Source organism: Pteropus alecto, unplaced genomic scaffold, assembly GCF_000325575.1.
Source record: "Pteropus alecto unplaced genomic scaffold, ASM32557v1 scaffold479, whole genome shotgun sequence".
Taxonomy (NCBI): Eukaryota; Metazoa; Chordata; class Mammalia; order Chiroptera; family Pteropodidae; genus Pteropus; species Pteropus alecto.
In genome coordinates, this window is record NW_006492031.1 from 2,336,900 (window position 1) to 2,356,997 (window position 20,098).

The following is a 20,098-nucleotide window of genomic DNA, read 5'->3' on the forward strand; positions in this document are numbered from 1 at the left end:
CTTTCTAGAATACACAGACTTGAGCCCCATGGCTCTAAGACTAAACTGAATCCAATTAACATGCTATATGTTTTACCCTCTTAGATCTCCTATCCAGTCAGAGTAACTGACAAGACATCTATTCAGAATGCCGAAGAGATTGAAAATGCTGCCATCGATCTTGAAGACAAATGGCACCAAAGAGCCCAACAGCTAAAGGTTACCTGCTGGATTGAATTTTAAATGTGTTTCAAGGGTTGCTGCTGAATATAAGTAATGTTCATGACTGACATCTTGTCACTTAAGGGTTTATTCTTATACCCGAGAATAGTTACCCACCCTCCTATGGCTAAGACCGGTTTCTGCACAAATGGGCCATTGCTTGCTCAGCCAGCCAACTCCACCCATTTTCCTAAAGGTTCTCTTTCCTGGAGGAAAATCATTTTATCACTCTCTAAGTATTCAGAGTTATAACCCTATAGAGAAGAAAGGCATAAGGAAAATGCAGGGGAAAAAAATCACAGTTGCAGAATATTGTCCAAATCTGTGCTGCTCCCAAGTCTGTTTCCTTTTGGAATTGGCAGTTACATAGAGTCCCTAGATGAGGGGAACATGACCCCTAAACATGATTTCCAGAGCCTCAACGAACCCTCATTTGCAGAATGTGAAAGCCTACTAACTAGTAATTTGGTGTGATGACATCCTTTTTAGGCCATGGGTTTACTACTTTCAGATCATATGTGGTTTCAGGAAAGATTTTTGTGAAACTGTCCCTACTGACTATTTTTCTAAAAGAATCAGGAAAAGCCCTAGCAGCTGATTTCTTCTTGAGCCAGTGTATGGAGTTATGTGGAGCAGTCACTTGTGGGCCAGGTTTTATCCCTGCTTAAGAAGGAGTGAGCCTTTTGAAATCACCTAGCCTATAGAGTCTGTTGACATCATCAGTTAAAACTATTTACAGTGGTAAAAGTAATAATAAAAATAATAAGGGTCATTCCAGTTTCAGAAAAGTTAGAAAAGAGGGACTGCCCAAATCATTTTTCCTCCCCAGTGCCCTCCAGGTCACTCTTAGAGTTGCAATAAAAGAAGTAAAAACTGAGAGGATGGGGACTGAAATGTCTCGTGACAGTGGGATGTAGAGGATGGGACCTATGACCAAACCTGGGAGACAGCCTAGGGAGCTTGGTCAATGAGATGGAGAGGACAAAGGGAACACCTTAAGGCTTGCCATGCCTTATGGATGATAGACTGGGCCAGAAAACATGAATTTCTGAGCCTTCACCTGCCATTCACTTAGGCAAATCTCAACTCCCCCCAAGGCTTAAATTTTTTCCCTATTAAATGAAGAATTGGCCAAAATGAACTACAAGGTCCATCCTAGATGCAAAATGGTTTTATGACCCTTTACTTAAATCATCACAGAAAATACATTTGAAGCATGTAAGATTCTTGCAGCCTATAGCTTCCATAAGTATCACTAAGGAAAATTGTAGGATTCTCAATCAATGATAAATAATCAAGATAAAATCATAGTGCTTGACTCATGGCATGGCTCTAGACAGAGGCAGTAAAAACTTTGTATGGAAGGAAATCAGAAGAAAGCCAGAAGAACGCTGTTTATTCTGTGTGTATTAGGACTCATTTGTGTATAACCCATTCCTGAAATGAAGACAAAGAGGAGCCAAACATCTAAAGATTGTTAGACCTAAAATGACAGCAACACAGAGTGGCCCAAGGGATGTTGCTCTTTCTTTATTCAGAAATAATTTGTCAACTGCCTGCTGCTTCCTACATGCTGGCTAGGCCCTTGGTGTGCAAACACTCCAAGTTGCCTTTCTTTTTCCTCTTTAACTACCCAAATCTGATGCCTTCTCTCTGACTCACCTCATGAAGATTTCCCAGTCTCTCCTATCCCTGTCCTCTGCCTCCTCTCTCAGCAACTGTTGTGCCTATGGTCTGGATCACACCCTCAGGGCTTCTCATATTTGGCCATATCTCATTAGCTGCCTGTGTTTCTTTTGTACCAACCAATACTGAACATCATTTTTGTATTTTTCTCTACACCTTGTAGCATAATGCTATGTACAAAGCTGATGCTCAATAAATACTTGACTGTTTGATTAAAGAAACATTTAAAAGTCATATAGTGAAGGTCCAAGTGAGCCAGAGGAAAGAAGGAGCAATTAGGGGGATCATTTTATAAACTCTATAAATGTCTAATCAATACATTGGAAATTTGAAACTAATAATAAAATAAATTTTTTAAAAAATACATAAAATAGAAATAATATTCGGAAAAAAAGAAAATAGGTCTCATTTGGCAATTTTTTCTTAAAAGATGACTTTAAAAGACTCTATATTCCTCAGTAAACCTACTTTCATAATGAATAGCTCTCATTGAGAAATATCCTTACATGAAATCAAAATAATTTACACAACAAATACGTATAGAGTACTTACTATATTCCAAACACTGGGCTTTAGGTGCCTAGCCCAAAAGAAATAGTAAAAAAAAAAAAAAAAAAAAAAAAAAAATTCACATAAAATTTGAAAGATTTTTTACCAAAAAAAAAAAGAATGGCCTCTATTCTCAAGGAGCTCAAAACTTTATTGGGAAGACAGTTAAGTAATCATTATAATACAATAATATGAAAGTAGGTGTAAAATGCAATGTAACTGCAAGGGGGCCTAATTCTGCTCTAAGAAGACAGGAAAAGCCTCCCTAAAATAGACAGCATTTGAACTGACCTTGGATAGATGAATCAAATATGCCAAGAGACAAATGGGGGCAAAGTTCATGAAAGCATAGTATGGCCCAAGGATTGCATATAGTGCAGTAACTATAGGAGAAAGTATGAGGGAGGGAAGTGGTATGAAATGAGGTTGAACTGGTTAGCCAGGGGCAAAAAAAGTCTTCAAATCATTCTGAATTAAAAGGACATAGTGCTTGATGAATCATTTCTATTTTTCATGCCACCATAATTTTACTACAAGCAGCTGATTTCAAGCAGTGAGAAAGACAATAGACTATGAGTTTGAATGCTACAAAAATGATCAACAAACCTATCAATATCATGATAACAATTTGTAAAAGAAATCAAAACAACGTTCCTAACTCTGAAGGCAACCAGCTAAACAAGTCATGTAGTGAGTCATCTTGTAGCCATTTAGCTTGTTGAGTGACCTTTTCTAATAGAGTCTATTTCTCTTGAGGTGTTTATATATGTGGAATTGGTAGTATGAGTGATGGCACAAACTCCAACTTGTTTGGCCGGCAAATAGTCAAAGGCTGAGCAAGAGAATTTAGAGACTTTTATTGGGCAACAATAATCTTAGCCATCTTTTTGCTCATTTGTCCAATGGTGGCAGATAAATTTCTAATCATATCCCTATTGATATATATTCTGGCTCTCAGGATTATTATGCTAAGTATACTTTATCCAATACTGTCATAACTGGCAAGCCTTTTTCTTTTGGGCTTAATGATCTGTTCTTGATTCTGTTGAAACAGCTCTTTGTTAAAATAATTTGTCCTATTGAAAGGTGGGGGAGTCTTATGAATAGGTAAAGGAATAATAAATTGCCTCAATAAACAGAGTCCTTCCATTTGCCAACTGTCTAAACATCAGTGTGCCCATCCTTTAGTTGGGGGATTTTCTCCCATGCCACATATAAAAATCAATTTGGGTACAAATCACCCCCCTCCGAAGAGTATTTTCGTATATGGATTCATTCATAGGTATGACTGAGAGAATCCCTTTCAACCAAGGGTGAAACCATTTACATGTTTCCCAGAATCCATCAGGGTGGTGTGGTACTTGATGGAAGGAACAAGTTTACATAATTTGGTTACATTTTTCCTTTCAATTTTGTCATGTAGACATTCGGAGATCAAGTAAGGAAGAGATCGGGGAGGGAGCAGAGTTAAATTCAAATTTGGTGGAGATGACACGGGATAGTGATAAGCAGGGGATGGATGTCCGTGGGTCCTGATTAATGTCTACTTAAAATGTGTGGTTGATGTGGGTGGTCTGGGAAGCAGTGACATTGGCAATGGTATCGAAGTTGGTAACAGAAGCAACTAGAGGTACTTGTCTCTTATTGATTTAGGAATTTGATGACATATCCAATGATCAGTTAGACTTTCTCTTTTAGCAGCACTTTGGGAGAGTTTTTAGCAAAATATTATCTTTACAAGCATTAAAGAGAGTAATGAGAAAGAGAGAGCATGAAGAGAGGAAAGATTGGGCTTGTTATCATGTTAACAATCTTCCCTATAATACAGTATAGTCTTATAAACAAAGATCAGCACAAAATTCGACCTTTACGTCACATCTATAAAGGCTGATGTGATACAGGCCTAGTCCATTTTCTTAGAAACAATCCTTTATTTCAGTTGTCAGTAGCTTCTCATCTTTGAGGAGTTTCTGATACCCAATATAGGCAGATGTGAGTGTCAGAGAGGAGGTAGATGGCCATTTATGGTCAGGTGCCTTTTTTGAATGAGAAATGTGAATCTGTGAGTTTACTCCTTTCATTTTAGCTGCACATGGATTAGTTAGTAATACTTGATAGGGTCCCTTCCAGTGGGGTTTAAAGGGAATCTTTTATTTGATGTTTCTTCCAAAGACAAAATTTCCTTTTATAAGTTATGGTCTTTGAAGTCTTCATCTCCCAAGAGCGCATTGTGAAATGTATCAGTTATTAATTTATCATTTTCTTTAAGTTGGTTAATGGGTCCTTAACAATAATGTAGAATGTCTCCTTTTAGTATGGCTGATTCATATGCCCCTCATCTAGATGAACATGGTGACCAGTAACTATTTCATAGGAGAAAGGCTGTGTTTACCAAAAGGGATAGATCTTAGACAGAGGAACAGTATAAGGAAAACTCTTGGCCAAGGGAGAGTAAAAGCTTCTAAGAATTTAGCTAGTTGGGTTTTGACTGAACCTTTGGTATGTTCCACAAATCCAGAGGACTGGGGGTAATAAGCACAATAAAAATGTTGCAAAATAGGCCAAATATAAATAGATCGTATTATTTACCCAGTGAAATGAGTCCCTAGGTTACTATGTAATTCAGTGGGAATTCTCCAATTGGAAATTATTTTTTTCAATAATAATTTGCCTCTCATTAAGGCTGTTTCTTTCCTGCACAGGAAATGTCTCTGTGACCTATGGAGTGGTTTTCCAGGGTTATATTTTAGACAAATAGAACATCTGTTATATAGTTTATAAACTACAGTAAGAGATTTCCAACAATATTGTTTATTCCATAAAATCATTTTCTCATGTTAATTCATATACATGTTAAAGTATAAGCACTTGAACCCCTATAGGTAAGATTGGCTTCTTATTGGGTGTAAACCATACTTATTTGTCTGGGTCAAAGGTTCCCCCTTTTTGTTGCCATATTTTCTTTTCTTCTTCAGTAGCAATTCTTTGGAACTGCAAAAGAGAGTCTTTTATTGGTTTAATAGGGAACAAGGATCATTCCTGAGTCTGGACAATTTGATTGTTTAGTGCTGCCTGTTTAGCTGCAGCATCAACTAAGTGATTCCCTTTTGCTTCCATGGTGGCAGCTTTAGAATGTCCTGGAATTTTTATAATCACCATTGTCTTGGTTGCTCTATAGCATCTAATAATTCTACAATCATTTTCCATTCTTTATAAGCTAACCTGAGGAAGTTAAGAAGCCTCATTGTTTCCATAACATTCCAAAGTCATGAGCTACACAAAAGGCATAGCAACTATCAGTATAAATATTGGCTATTTTAAGTGAAATAAATCAGATAGAAAAGGACAAGAATTTTATGATTTCACTCATATGTGAGATATAAAACAGAAAGTAGCAAATGAACAAAACAAACTCATAGACACAGACAACAGTATGGTGGGAAGAGGATAAAGGGGGTCAAATACATGGTGATGGAGGGAGACTAGACTCTGAGTGGTGAGCAAACAATGCAGTATACAGATGATGTATTATAGGACTATACACTTGAAACTTATATCATGCTATTAATGTCAGCTCCAATAAATTTAATTTTTTTAAAAGGCTAGGCAGAAATAAGTGCGTGTGTGTGTGTGTGTGTGTGCACGCACGCGCATGCTATTTGATCTTTGGCCAATTGACAAGTTTGAATTAGAGTAATTAATTCAGCTTTGGGGGAAGATCTTATTTCAGGTAAATAAGAACTTTCAATTTTATCCACCAGAGAAGTTACTGCTTATCCAGCTTGGTAATGGCCCTGTCCATCTTTTAGATAAGATCCATCTGTAAACCAAATTAAGTCAGCATTATCAGTAGGTGTTCCTTGTAAATCATTCCTAAGAGCAAGAAGGTGGTCAGCAAGTAAACTACAATTGTAGATCTCTTTATTCTGTAAAGACGGTAATAAAGTTGCTGGGTTAAGATTGTTACATTGAGCTAAAATATTATTAGATGCAGAAAGTAGTACTTCATAAGAAGCCAGCTAATTGACAGAGAAGTACTGAGTTTGACAAGAGTTCAGCAAAGATTAAACAGAATGAGGAACATAAATAGTTAAAAGAAAGCCTATAACAGTCTCTTATATTTGTTTACATAACATGGCTATAGCAAGATGGCTCTCATACAAGAAGGGAGCTCTTTTGCTACTGAGTCTAATTTTTGGCTATAATACCCTATAGGTCTATGACGATCTCCATGTTACTGAGTTAAAACTCTTAAATCAATTCCTTTATTTTCATGTATAAAAGGAAAGTTTATAATTAGTGTCCCAAAGTGGGAGTTTTAGATAATTTTTTCTTTAGAGCTTTCATAGTTTATTTCCCACTGGGGGATCTATTGGATTGGATCAGGCTGATCTGATTTTAATAACATAGAGATTGAGTTATTAATAAAAACTATGGGACCCAGTTTCCCTATCCAGTCAGCCCTAGAATTTTCTTAAGCTGTTTCTTAGTTTTTGGAAGAGGAAAGGCTAGAATTCCTCTGAGTCTTTCAATGTCATGTAGTAGTCCATCTTTAGATATAAGATGTCCCCGTATTTTATCTGGGGTAAGCAGAAGTGAAGCTTGTCTCTTGAGACCTTATGTCCCTTTATGGCTAGCTGTTGTAATAGATAAATTGTGTCCTTTTGGGAAGTTTAATAACATCCTAGAGCATAAAAGTAAATCATCCACACATTGGATTAGAGTGGAATCTCTGGGAAATTCAACATCATTTAAATCAGCCTTTAGTATTTGAGAGAAATATATGTTGGACTCTGTATATCCCTGGGGCATTACAGTCCAAGTAAATTGGCAACCTTCCCAGGTGAAGGCAAAAAGACATCAATTGTCTTTTCCTACAGAAATGCTGAAAAAGACACTACATAAATCTATTGTTAAAAAATATTGACAATCCACAGGAATGGCAAATAATAGAGTATGTGTATTTGAGACCATGGGGTGTCCGGGAATAACAATTTTGTTGTAGCTCTGAGATCTTGTACAAATCCCCATCCTTTCCCATTGCCTTTCTTTACTGGAAGGAGTGTTACAGGGACTTGTGCATTGAATTATAAACTTTATATTTAAGTAATCTTGTATAATGGACTTAATTATAGACAGTGCATTGGGTCTTAAAAGATACTGATGAATATTAGGTAGAGGCAAAGTATTGTCAATAGTTATTTTGATAGGAGAACCTAACTTAATCTTCCCAAATCCATACTGGAAAGAGCCTAGAGCTCCATAGGAACAGCCTGTAGCAAACATTCAGTTTCAAGATTAGTTTCCTCTTGTTGAGGTTCCTTTAAAATCTTTATTTCCTCAATTGTTTCAATACCTAATTCATTTACTCCTAAGTACATTTTTCCTTTTTGAGAAAAGGATAATTGGTATCATGAGTTCCAAGAAAGTTTTGTCCTATCAGGTGAATTGGGCCAAATTTGACTAGTAAAAATATATGATGGCCCATAACATGCCCTAGCTGGAAGGGAACAAGTTCTAAATTGAAAACACATTGATTGGTTAGCTATCCCTACCATTTGTATAGAAGTTTTACTCTGAGGGAGAGGGTAGTTTAATTGAGTAGGGTTGAGAACAGATAAAGTAGCTCTGGTATCTAGAAGGGCCTTAGTAGTTTATGATAGTTTCAGTTTCTACTAAAGTATTGAGGAGCAGAAGGGGAAATACCCTCTTGTAATCCTTGGAGCAGCCTTATGCTTGCTTCTGTTTCTTTTCTTTTTCAGTTTTCTGCAGTCTTTCTTAAGATGACCTGGCTTGTTACAGTGATAATAGGCTCTCCTGTTCCCTTGTTGAAAAGGCCTTTTAGGAGGTCTGACCTGATTGCTTAATTGTTGGAACTGTAAAATCATGGTTTTAGTAGCTTTATCCTTTTCTTTCTTTTGGATAGTTTTAGATCACTGATCAGCCAGAATTGCTAGCTTATTGGTATGCATTGTAGGCCAGTTTAATTTATGATGCTATTTAATCAGAATTATAAGCTCTTCATCTAATCTCTCCAAAAATGGCAACTTTTGGCGATTATTAAAATTGTCTAGAGATAGTCCTGAATGTTGTTTGAAAGTTTTCTTAAAGCATTCAAAGAAATCAAGGTCTTCACCTACATTGCTATATTTTAGTCCAGTCTATTTTGAGAGGAAAAATCTCAGGAATGGCTTTGGTCAAACTGATAACCTAATTCCCTGTATTTATCCAGGTCTGTTTCTCTTTGCCTTAAAAAAATCTTCTATAGGTTTTTACTAGCAAGCTTTATTTAACTATTCTGTTGCCTTACTCTAAGAAACCAATAGGTATATCAGTTAAAACAGATCTGAAAAACCAGAATCATGTGTTCTGAGAGTTAAATCAAATTCCTTAGCAAATCCGATGGGGGCTTGGAGGGAATCAAGAAAATCTTTAAAGTCCTTAATTCTGTTCTAATCAAAAAAAATATAAATTATTGCTGGTTCTCCCCTTCCTGAGACTGGCTTTTCTGTAAAGGGAGCCACCAGAATTTCTAGTCTTTCTAGTTGGTTTGGCTATTTTTAATTTTTTTTGCAGTTGGTGGAGGTGGAGGTAGCAGAGAAAGAAGAGAGGAAACAGGAGTGGGTGGAGGAAGGGAAGGGAATTCCACACAGGGAAGCTCTGAGAGTAAAGGATATAGTGGAGTAGTTGGAGAAGTGGGAGGAGTGTGTTGGCAGTGAGTCGCTTTGGAAGCCCTTTTTAATTCAGAGACAGTCTCTAAAATTTTCTTATTAACTTCCTGAAGGGAAGAGAGTTTATCTGTCCGTCCTCTTGAGGCTTCTAATTTCCAGTCAAAGTAAGCTTCCCATTCATTTTGTGTAATTTAGAGCTGGCTTTTTCCAATTGTGCATAAAAATCAATTTGCATATATCAAAAGGTCCCCATTTTGACCATCTTAAGCTAAGATCATTTTTAGTTAAATCTTACCATTTCTGTAAATACTTACAAGTGAAAGCTCTATATGAATTGTACAAAAATCTCCAGGAGTAGTAATAGGTTTTAGTTTCCTTTTGAGATCTATAGAATCTGAACAAGCTTCTAGAGATATGTTGTGGGTTGCAGTGTGCTGCTTGTGGATTGAATTCCTCGGGGTTTTTACCTCCTAAGTAGCTTGAACCCTCTTATGTGCCTTGGTCTCTCTCTCTCTCTCTGGCTGTCTAATATAACCATGAGGACTCAGAGCACTGGATGACCAGTCCTCATGTACATGTTCCCAAACAAGTCAATTAATTACGGTGTATTGGAATTATCTATAGAACCGCTTCCTGCCTTGAGATTTCCCAGGCACCCCCACAGTGATTCTTTAGTCACCTAAGAACTCTCAAAATTTGGGCTGGTGGGAGTAGGTGTCCCTTTTCTTTGGTGCTGAATGAGTTCAGTCTTTCATTTAACTAGCAAAGATTTTTTTGTTGAGACTCTCAGAGAGCAATCTCAATTGAAAGACCGGAAACATAAAAACAGACACCCCTTCATCTTTTACCTGGGTTAATTTGAATTCAGCCAACCCTTATCTTTTAGTGCCACCTCGAGGATTGTCTTAGAACAGCTCAAATAAAGTCAGTACCTACAACCAAAAGCAGAAGGTCCAGGATTCCAGAAGAGAACTCAGCCAAGTTTGCCCAATGTGAAGTGGGGAACCAGAAGGGCATAAAGGGCCCTCACTAGTATCTAGCACCAGGCCTGAGTCCACAAAATGATCCTGGTTGGTTTTCTTTGGAATCCTGCATACAGGACCAAATAGATGTCAACAGAAGAAATTCCAAACATTGAGAAATAAAAAAGGGGATTTAGAGTTTATCCGAGCCTAGGCTGAAGGCCAGACCTGAAAGTAAACTCTAAGTTTCTAAGTGTCTGATTAGTGGTACCAGTACCACTCGGGTAAAAAAGGAGGGCTCTGGTACTGGGCTGAAAGTGGGAAGGGCATGAGGACAGGGGTAGACCTAATGTTAAGTCTGATGTGGCCTGTAGGGAGGAGATGAACACAGAACTGATCTGAGCACAGAATACAGGAGAAATGTCTGAGTTAGTACATACATTGGCATCATTAGAATTCACTAGTGGATTGAAACTGTCAGAATTGCTGAGATGCTCCAAGAATTGTAGGCAGTGGGAGAAGAGGGGACAGGGCCCTGTAGAGAATGGCAAAATTTAAGGGTGAGCAGAGGCAAAGGAAGAGAGCAGAAGGTGAGAGACTACAAAAGCGTTGCCAGAGAGGTAGAAAATCGACCAGGATGGAATAGTCTCATGGAACTGGAGACAGGAAACTTTAAAGAAAGAGAAATCAGTGGGCAAGATCAAACTCTGCAGAGAAGACAAGTAAAAAGGTGTCATGAAAAGAGAATGATATATGCAACTCATACATGCAAGTTGCAAATTATTTAGAAGAAACTAAATAGCAATAACACAAACAATAACAACATAATGATATATATGTAAATTTGTATATCTATATAGAGAGAGACAAAGAAAGGGAATGGTGAAATGTGGCAAAATGTTAAAAACTGGTGGATCTCTGTAAGGATATTTGGGAGCCCTCTGTGCTATTCTTACAGTTTTTCTGTAAATTTAAATAATTTTGTAAGTTTTAAAAAATAAAAAGTTAAAGAAAAAGGTACTCATGGGATTTAGCAACTAAGAGGTTATTGGTGGTCCAAGCAGAGCAGTTTCAGTGGGATGGTTTGAATAAATGCTCTGCTGCGGATGTAGAGTTCAGAATAAGAGATGAAGAAATGAAGACCGGTACAGCCTACATTTTCAAGATGCGTGGCTGTGGATTCAGAGAACGAGATCAAGTGAGGAAGTCTATTATTTTTGTAATAGAAGAGACTTAAACACATTTATATGCTGGAAAGAATGAGATACTAGAGATAGGGCTAGGAAAGAAAGAAAGTATGCCAGAAACAAGGTCCCTGAGACAATTTAAGCCTATGTATTTTTATTTTTAAAATACTGGAAATTGATGGTCACCATCATCATTTTCTATGTAAGTGTCTTATACATGCTTAAGATGTTTATTCAAGCCAAGTAATCCCTCTTCTGTTTAGCTTTCCACATAAGTCTTGTCCTGAATCATTTTGTGCTCCCCTGGGAATCTTCACGGGTTTTACAAATCCCACTTCCGTTGTGTACCCAGAACTGGACACAATACTTGGCTAAATGTCTGACCCTTGCTGGCCACTGCAAGGGAGCACACTCCCACTAGCAGAAGATCCTTTCCATGCAAGGAGCATGTTGTCAATAAAAGAAACAGCAAGTTCCCCAATTAAGTAAAGCTTTAAAAGGATAAAATAGAATGTTTCCTTTCTTGCCACTTAAATTACTCTTGACTTTCTAGGAAAGGAAAAGGAATGAAGGTGTAAAAATGTGTAGAATCTTTGACTAAATAATCTGAAAGTCCTTGTAATCACATCCTAAGTAATCTTCCCACCCTTCCAAAGAGCCGTTATTTTGGTTTTGCTTCCAGACTATCAATATAGCTATGCTTCTTTTTTTCATCTGTACAGAGTCCTTCCTTACTAATGCTAAAAATTAGAGCCAGTTGATATGTATGTTGTAAATTTTCTTAATATTATCAGATGAAATTTGTAATCCAAGCTCAAAGTATTCATGCTTTATTGTTAATAAACACAGCAGAAACTTCTGTATGTCAGAGCTAATCCTGGAGCCCAGACACAACCCTCAGGACTCCAGGCTTGATCAGGGTAACTGCCAAAGAAGTAGAAAGCTATATGTGTGCTCACCTTAAGAGCAAAAATGGCTTTTGTTTTAAAGCGGATGAACTTCTTGGTTGAAATCAGAGTGCACATTCTCCCCTCTGCTTATGCCATATAAACAAGAAAGCTGCCTTTCACAGGTTTGGCGGCAAACTTCCCTCGGATGGCACAGTATGAACAAATGTTAATAACTGAGCATGGGCCTTACTAAGAAATTATCATCCCAGCACTAGTCATCAGGATTCTCCGATGCTAACATTCCAGCCAAAGGACCCTGCTCTGTGTGTGCCAGGAAAACCTACTGCCATTAAGCAGTTATTCTGAGTGCATGTAGTATGGGCTAATTGTTCGTGTTGATAACAAAAGAACCCTAGTGAGAGCAGGATGAAATAGAGGATTTCAGTGCTGATGGAGATTAAATAGCCTGAGAATGGCTTTGTATATTAACTTCAGGGAACTCAGGTCTTGCCACCTAAAGAGTGACACCTGATGCCTCAATTGTAGGGTAATAAATCTTCAGTAAACCACAGATCTCAAGTAGGCTGCTGGGAAGGTGAGAGAAATCACATCAAGCCCGGAAATGTCTTCCTTTCTGGGTACCAAAATGCCATCTCTGGGCACTTACATTTACGTGAATAGAGGATTTAACACTAGAGACAATTGAAGCTTCATAAAATGATGAGTACTTGGCCTTGTTGACAAAGCACCCTCTGAAGAGTACTATTATAATCTGAATTGTTAGCAGCAAAGGACTAAATAACGTGATTAAAACCAAGTGATAACCCAAGATTTGGGGTCTGGTGCCCTAGAAAAAAATTCCTGATATTTTTTTTTTCTTTTTTGGTTGGAATGAGAAGAATGAACTGTCAGACGGCAGCAGAAAAAGAGTTTCTGGTCACTTATTTTTCTAGCAATTAAAATGCTGAACAAATATTGGAAAGAACGACATTATCCACATCAACAGCAAAGGCAGTCTTTTTTTGCCCTTCGAAAGGAGCCCCTACATTTCATGAATACATTGATAAGATTGTAAAATAATCATTTCTTCTGGGTCTACTACAAGGAAGAATGCTCTTGGGCTATTTAGTTGCAGAACTATCTCGCCCACATTTCCCATGCAGCTCAATATACTGCATGGAAGGAAGAACCTTTCTTGATTGAAATACAGGAAAGGAAGTTTTCTTTTTTGGAGTAACACAGGTAAAACTTAGAATCTAGAGGTGCTAATCAGACCTAGACAATCCTTTAGAAAGTTCAAATTCTAAGGAGAATACTCTAAGGAGAATACTCTAAATGAATCTAAAATAAATTTCAAATTATAAGTCATTCTTACTTTAAAATCTGGCATAAGAAGTAATATCACATATTACTGTTTTAAGCAGTCTCGACTTTATCATTACAATGAAATTTCATTCAAAATAAAATATTTACAGGAATAGGATGAGTTAGTGATTATATAAAAAAAGTGAAATAAAAGTTGAACTCATTGTAATACTTTGATCATTCTTCACAGCAAGCTAAAACAAACAGCTTAAGCAAAAACATGATTTATTCACTTCAAGGTTTTTTCTCAAATGAGCCAGGTAACTTGCATTTTTCGATTAACATTGCATGGATACAGACCATAGAGATTTTTTTTTTAATGCGTGTTAAGAAAGGAAGAAATGTTACAGTTATACAACATGCTAATGCATATGGTCATCTTACTGTTTTCAGCAAGTATTTAATCATTCTTTCCAAAGGTCTCTTAACTCAGCTAGTTTTTCACAAAGTAATGAGTGCTTTATTCTTTGGAAATAATTCCTAATGGTTTAGCACAATATAGTTACATAGTGTATCTATTATATCGGGAGTACATTTTATTGTTACAAGACTTTGAAAGGCATGAAGACTTGTGAAATTGAAATATTTCCCCCAGATGTTTGATTGCCTAAGTATAGGCTATATTAAGGAAGAGAATCCAAACAACTCTTGTGATTTCACAGATGCCGTCTGTATCACAGTACAGACTTTTATAATCCTCTGAATAAAATCTAATTTAGTTCATCTGATGAAAAGGTCATTTCTAACTTCTGAACTATATGAGTAAGAAGATCTGGTAATCTGAATTGTATTTCATACTAAACTTGAACTTGGTTGGTAAAGCAAATCATTGATGTTCTTTTTGGTTAAGATTTTTTAAATAGCGATCTTAGTTAAAATAAACTTTGATATTTTGATATACATTTGCACTCTTTGTACATAGCTCTTTAGTGGTAAATCTACTCCCCCTCCCCCAACCTTGGTAACACTTCATTTTATAACATTTTAAGTCAAAGACTTGCCTTTAATATAAAGCCCATTCTAAATTCTATTTCTTTCTAGAAAATTCATAATCTGAAATTGCCAAGAGGTATCACCAGCTAATCACTTTCTCATTGCCTGAAATTAGGAAAGGACACTTTGAACTCTTAATCTCCTTTCAATTCCATGATCACCTTCCTAGAAGTCTCAACTCCCAACTTGAAAAATACTAATTTAAAATTTGTGAAGAGTGCCAATCTTTTAGCTTTACATAACCAAAAGTATCTTGTTGGAATTAACAGGAACACTCGTCTCGATATGAAAGTACGAAATCACATAATGTACCAAGAGGTCCATCTTCTGAAACAGCCAATGGCCAACGACCTGCCAGAAGACCAGCCAAGTACAAGATTCAAAAGCAGCAGAAACACAATAATGGCTTGAAGTCTTTGGTGACTGAAGAGCTGGTTGTCAGTCAAGGAAACCAGAATAACACTCCTAGACAGCAACAAAACCAAAATAAGCCTTTTGATACTTCAATAAAACATGAAACAATTGTGATTATGAATGCCCCCAACAATGATTTGCAACGCTCAAGTGCACTTAGGAGCCAGGATCCCAAAGTAACCTCCAATAAATATGCTCTACCACCACAGGCTTTTGACAAGGTATTATATAAAAACTCTACTGGATATCACTCAGTGATGAATTTTAATAAAGGAAGAGGACACGGAGACCACGAAGAGAAAAGATTTTCATACCAGCAGCTACACATCAATGCTCTATCCAATATGGACTTGAACTACCTTAATGAATCTACTATGAGACAAGCACCCCTGAGCCAGAAGGGCTCCCAGTCTGTTTCTAACATAAATGTTAATGGAGTAACTGAAAATAAGAAGCAACCTGAACAAACTTATATGGAGAAAAAATATAAGAACTTGGAAATATTATGGTAAGAATTTCTTTTTCTCAGGTGGTTTTTTTAGAGAAGAAATGAGAGATTGCTGGAGAAAGACAGGAGAGGGAGAAAGAGAAATGGGAAAGGGGAGATCATAGAGATGGTCACAATTAGAGGAAAAATTTACCTAACAACATCCTTGGCTCTGATTTCCGCCTAAATTAGTCCACTTTTTATGTATTTATTTTCTTTTCCCCTGTTTCGCCTACTTTTTCACTGTCATTAAACCAGAGGTTGGAGGGAGAAGAGAAGGACAGTGAGACCTAATCAAAAAAGCTCACTATATTTTGAGGGTTACAATACTGTTTGGTGGAAACAAATTACCTCCAACACTGTTATAGCCTATCCTAAAAAAAAAAAAAAAAAAAAAAGAATCTAAAATACAGAAAAATATATATGCACAAAAATGTCATTTACAGAAATGACAATAATCCAACAATAAAGAGATGTCTGTGTAAATTGTGATATTTAATATCATGTAACCATTAAAACTATGGTCATGAAGAAATACTTCTATAAAAAGAAAATAGTAAGATACAAAGTTACACTAAAGAGTATGAGCTCTACTATATTAAAATGTGCACAAAAGAAGAAAAATGCACCAAAATGTCAATAGTGATTATCTCTGGCAAGTGAGATTAGGTTTATTTTCAATTTCTTCTTTATACTTTCTGAATTATTCAAATTCCCTATAATGGAGCTGTATTACTTCTTATCAGAAAAAAAGGAAAGTTACTTTTAAAAGCACTTCAGGGGATATTTCTTGATGTCATTCAATTAAAGGTGTTTATTACACACCTAATACATGCTGAATATAGTGCTAAAAGCCTACAGAAAATGCAAAAGTAGTATGATGCGTGGGTTCCTTCAAGGAGCTTACTTGAAAGTAGAGAGACAATCGTACACATATGAATTGATCAGAAGACATTTAAGTGCTACACTTAGAGGTATGGAATGTACATTCATTAAAATTCAGAGTTAGCATCCTAGAGATTGTGATAGATAACAGGCATCCTTGTATTTTTTTCCCTGACTTTAGAGGGAGAACTAATAACATTTTTACCACTAAAAAGAATATTTAATTTTTGGTAGAGAGGGACGATAGGGAAGAAATTTCCTCCCATTCCTATTCCTTTTGCAAAGAACTTTTATCATAAATGGTCATTTAATTTATCAAATACTTTTTCTGAATCAATTAAAAATTTTCTCCTTTACTCCTTTAATGTGGTTAAATATATCAACATTTTCTAATGTTACACCATCCTTTTATTCCTAGAATTAACCCAAGTTGTCATACTGTATTTTTTGTTTGATTTGATTTGTTAGCACTCTATTTAGGATTTTAAATTCACATGCATAAAGTGAGATTGGCTTAAAATTTTCCTCTCTGCCACTGACCCTATCTAGATGTGTTATCAAGATTATACGAGCCTTATAAAATGAGTTGAGAAATATTTCCCCATTTTACATCCACTAGGATACTTCATATCCAATTGAAATTATCTATTACTTAAAGGTTTTATAGAATTTTCTTGTAAAACTATTTAGACCATGTGTATTTTTTGTTTGGCATTTTGTTGTTGTTTGTGGGTAGATTTTCAACATTAACCTACTTACATTTATTGCGATACTCATATATTTGAATTTATTTCAACCATCTTAATTTATCCTTTCTAATCACTCTTTTTCTGTGTCTTTTATATCTTCTATTTACTTTTTCCCTCTACTGATTTGAAAATACACATTTTCTTTCTATTTTTTTAACTTACATACTTAACGAGTCTAGTATTAAATGAATATTTCTATTCTCCTCCAGAATACAAAATCATTTGATTGTTATAATTCAATCACCCTTTCTGCCATACATATTATTTTTGTCCAGCATCTTGTCTAGCACTTTTATCTCCAAAATTAATTATTGCTTTCATTATTGTCATATCGAGAAAATGGTTTTAGATTTAAATAATTGTATATCAATGTGTTTGCCTCATATTCTCTCTTCCATTTTCTTTCTTCCCGAAGTAGGTTCTTTAGAAGTTATTTCAAGTGTATGTCACTGGTAAACTTATCTGAAATTACTTTGCCCTCTACCTTTAATTATAGTTTAACCTGGTAAACTATTAAACTCTTTAAAAACATTATTTTTCTATCTCCTGGTTTCTGCGTTTCTTTTAAAAGTCTTTTGCTGATATAATTATCATTCCATTTTTTTATCTTTTTTTCTCTTGTTTGCTTTTTAAATTTCATTATTAGTTTCAAGTATACAGTATGTTGGTTGGACATTTATATAGTTTATGAAATGATCCCCCCGATTACTCTATTACTCATCTGGCTCTACACATAGTCATTACATTAATGCTGACTGCATTCTCTATGCCATGGTCCCTATCCCCGTGACCATCTCTCAACTACTAATTTGTACTTCTTTAGCCTTTCACCCCTTTCTCCCTTCACCCCTCTTCCTTTTGGCAGTCACCATATTGTCCTCTGTATTTGTGAGTCTGTTTTTGATTTATTTGTTCTTTTTGTTCCTTAGATTCCACATATAAGTGAAATCATATGGTATTTATCTTTCTCTGCCTGACTTATTTCACTCAGCATAATAACCTCTAGGTTCATCCATGTCATCGCAAATTGTAGGATTTCATTTTTTAATGGCTAAGTAATATTCCATTGTATATATGAACCATAACTTCTTTATCCAATTGTCTGTCGATGGCATTTAGGTTGCTTCCATATCTTGGTTATTGTAAATTGAGCCATGAACATAGGGGTGCATAGATCTTTACGAATTATTGTTTTGGTTTTCTTTGGATAAATGCCCAGAAGTGCAATTGCTGGGTCAAAAGGTATATCCATGTTTCATTTTTTGAAAAACCTCCAGACTGTTTTCCATAGAGGCTGTACCAATTTACAATCCCAACAGTGTATGAAGGTTCCCTTTTCTCCACAATCTCGCCAGTACTTGCTGGTTTTTGACTTATTAATGATAGCCATTCCGATGGGTATCAGGTGAGATCTCATTTTGGTTTTAATTTGCATTTCTCTGAGCATCTTTTCATATGACTGTTGGCCATCTGTATTTCCTCTTTGGAGAAATATCTGTTCAGGTCTTCTGCCCATTTTTTAATTGGATTGTTTGTTTTTTGTTGTTGAGTTGTATGAGTTCTTTATATATTTTTGGATATTAACCCCTTATCTGAGGTATCACAGGCAAATATCTTCGCCCATTCAGTAAGTTGTCTTTTCATTTTATTGACAGTTTCTTTTGCTATGTAAAACCTTTTTAGTTTGATGTAGTTTCATTTGTTTATTTTTTCTTTTGTTTCCCTTACCCGAGGAGACATATTCAAAAAGAAATTACTGGTAGCAGTATCAGAGAGTTTACTGCCTATCTTTTCTTCTAGAAGTTTTATGGTTTCAGGTCTTATATTTAAGTCTTTAATCCATTTTGAGTCTATCCTTGTATATGGTGGATGAAGGTGGTCCAGTTTCTTTCTTTTCTTTTTCTTTTTTTTGCAATTATCTGCCCAGTTTTCCCAGCATGATTTATTGAAGACACCATCTTTGCCCCCATTGTATATTCTTACCTCCACTGTCATATATTAAATGAGTATATAGACATGGATTTATTTCTGGGTTCTCTATTCAATTCCTTTGATCAGTGTATCTGTTTTTATGCTAGTTTCATGCTCCTGTGATTACTGCAGACTTGTAGTATAGTTTGATATCAGGTAATGTGATACCTCCAACTTTGTTCTTCATTCTCAAGATTGCTGTGGCTATTCAGGACCTTTTATAATTCCATATAAATTTTTGGATTATTTGTTCAAGTTCTCTGAAAAATGCCATTGGTATTTTGATATGGATTGCATTGAATCTATAGATTGCTTTGGGTAGTATGGCCATTTTATTCTTTTGGTTTCTGCTTTTTTGTCTTCCCAATTTGGCTGCTTTTCTGTGTCTGTCTCTATGTACTAAGCAAAGCTCTTAAGTCTCCCAGTCTTATTAGTACAGCTTTGTGTTTTGCTTAATTTGGTTACTAGATATTTTATTGTTTTTGATGCAATTGTAAATGGGATAGTGTTCTTAATTTCTCTTTCTGAAAGTTCATCATTGGTGTATAAAAATGCCATTTACTTCTGAATATTAATTTTGCATCCTGCTACTTTACTGAATTCATTAATTAGTTCTAACAGGTTTTTGTTTTTGTCTTTTTTTTGGTGGAATCTTTAGGGTTCTCTATATATATTATCATGTCATCTGCAGATAATGACAGTTTACTTTTTCCTTTCCAATTTGGATATCTTTTATTTCCCCTTCCTTGTCTGATTGTCATAGCTAGGACTTTCAATTCAATGTTGAAGAGGAGTGGTGAAAGTGGGCATCTTTATCTTATTCCTGTAAGGAAAATGCTTTTAGTCTTTCTCCATTGAGTATATTAGCTCTACATTTATTATAGGTGGCCTTTATTATTTGAGATATGTTACTTCTATTCCCACTTTGCTGAGATCTCGTTGGCTACAAGGGTCTCTCCTTTGATTTTTTGTTTGTTTGTTTGTTTGTTTAAGGCTTTTTTAAATTTAATTTTATTATTAGTTTCAAGTATACAGTTCATTGCTTAGACATTTATATCATTTATAAAACAATCCCTCTCCTCTTTCCC

At 35.8% G+C, this 20,098-nt stretch overlaps 1 protein-coding gene across 1 annotated transcript in view; it reads left to right on the forward strand.

Annotated features, from left to right (window-relative positions):
* JHY (junctional cadherin complex regulator) overlaps positions 1–20,098 on the forward strand; it is a 63,479-nt gene that overhangs the window by 28,560 nt on the left and 14,821 nt on the right. Inside the window, exons 3-5 of the mRNA XM_006925252.1 lie at positions 85–198; positions 13,400–13,408; positions 14,774–15,426. Coding sequence (XP_006925314.1) covers positions 85–198; positions 13,400–13,408; positions 14,774–15,426 — 776 coding nt within the window. The remainder of the gene's footprint in view (positions 1–84; positions 199–13,399; positions 13,409–14,773; positions 15,427–20,098) is intronic.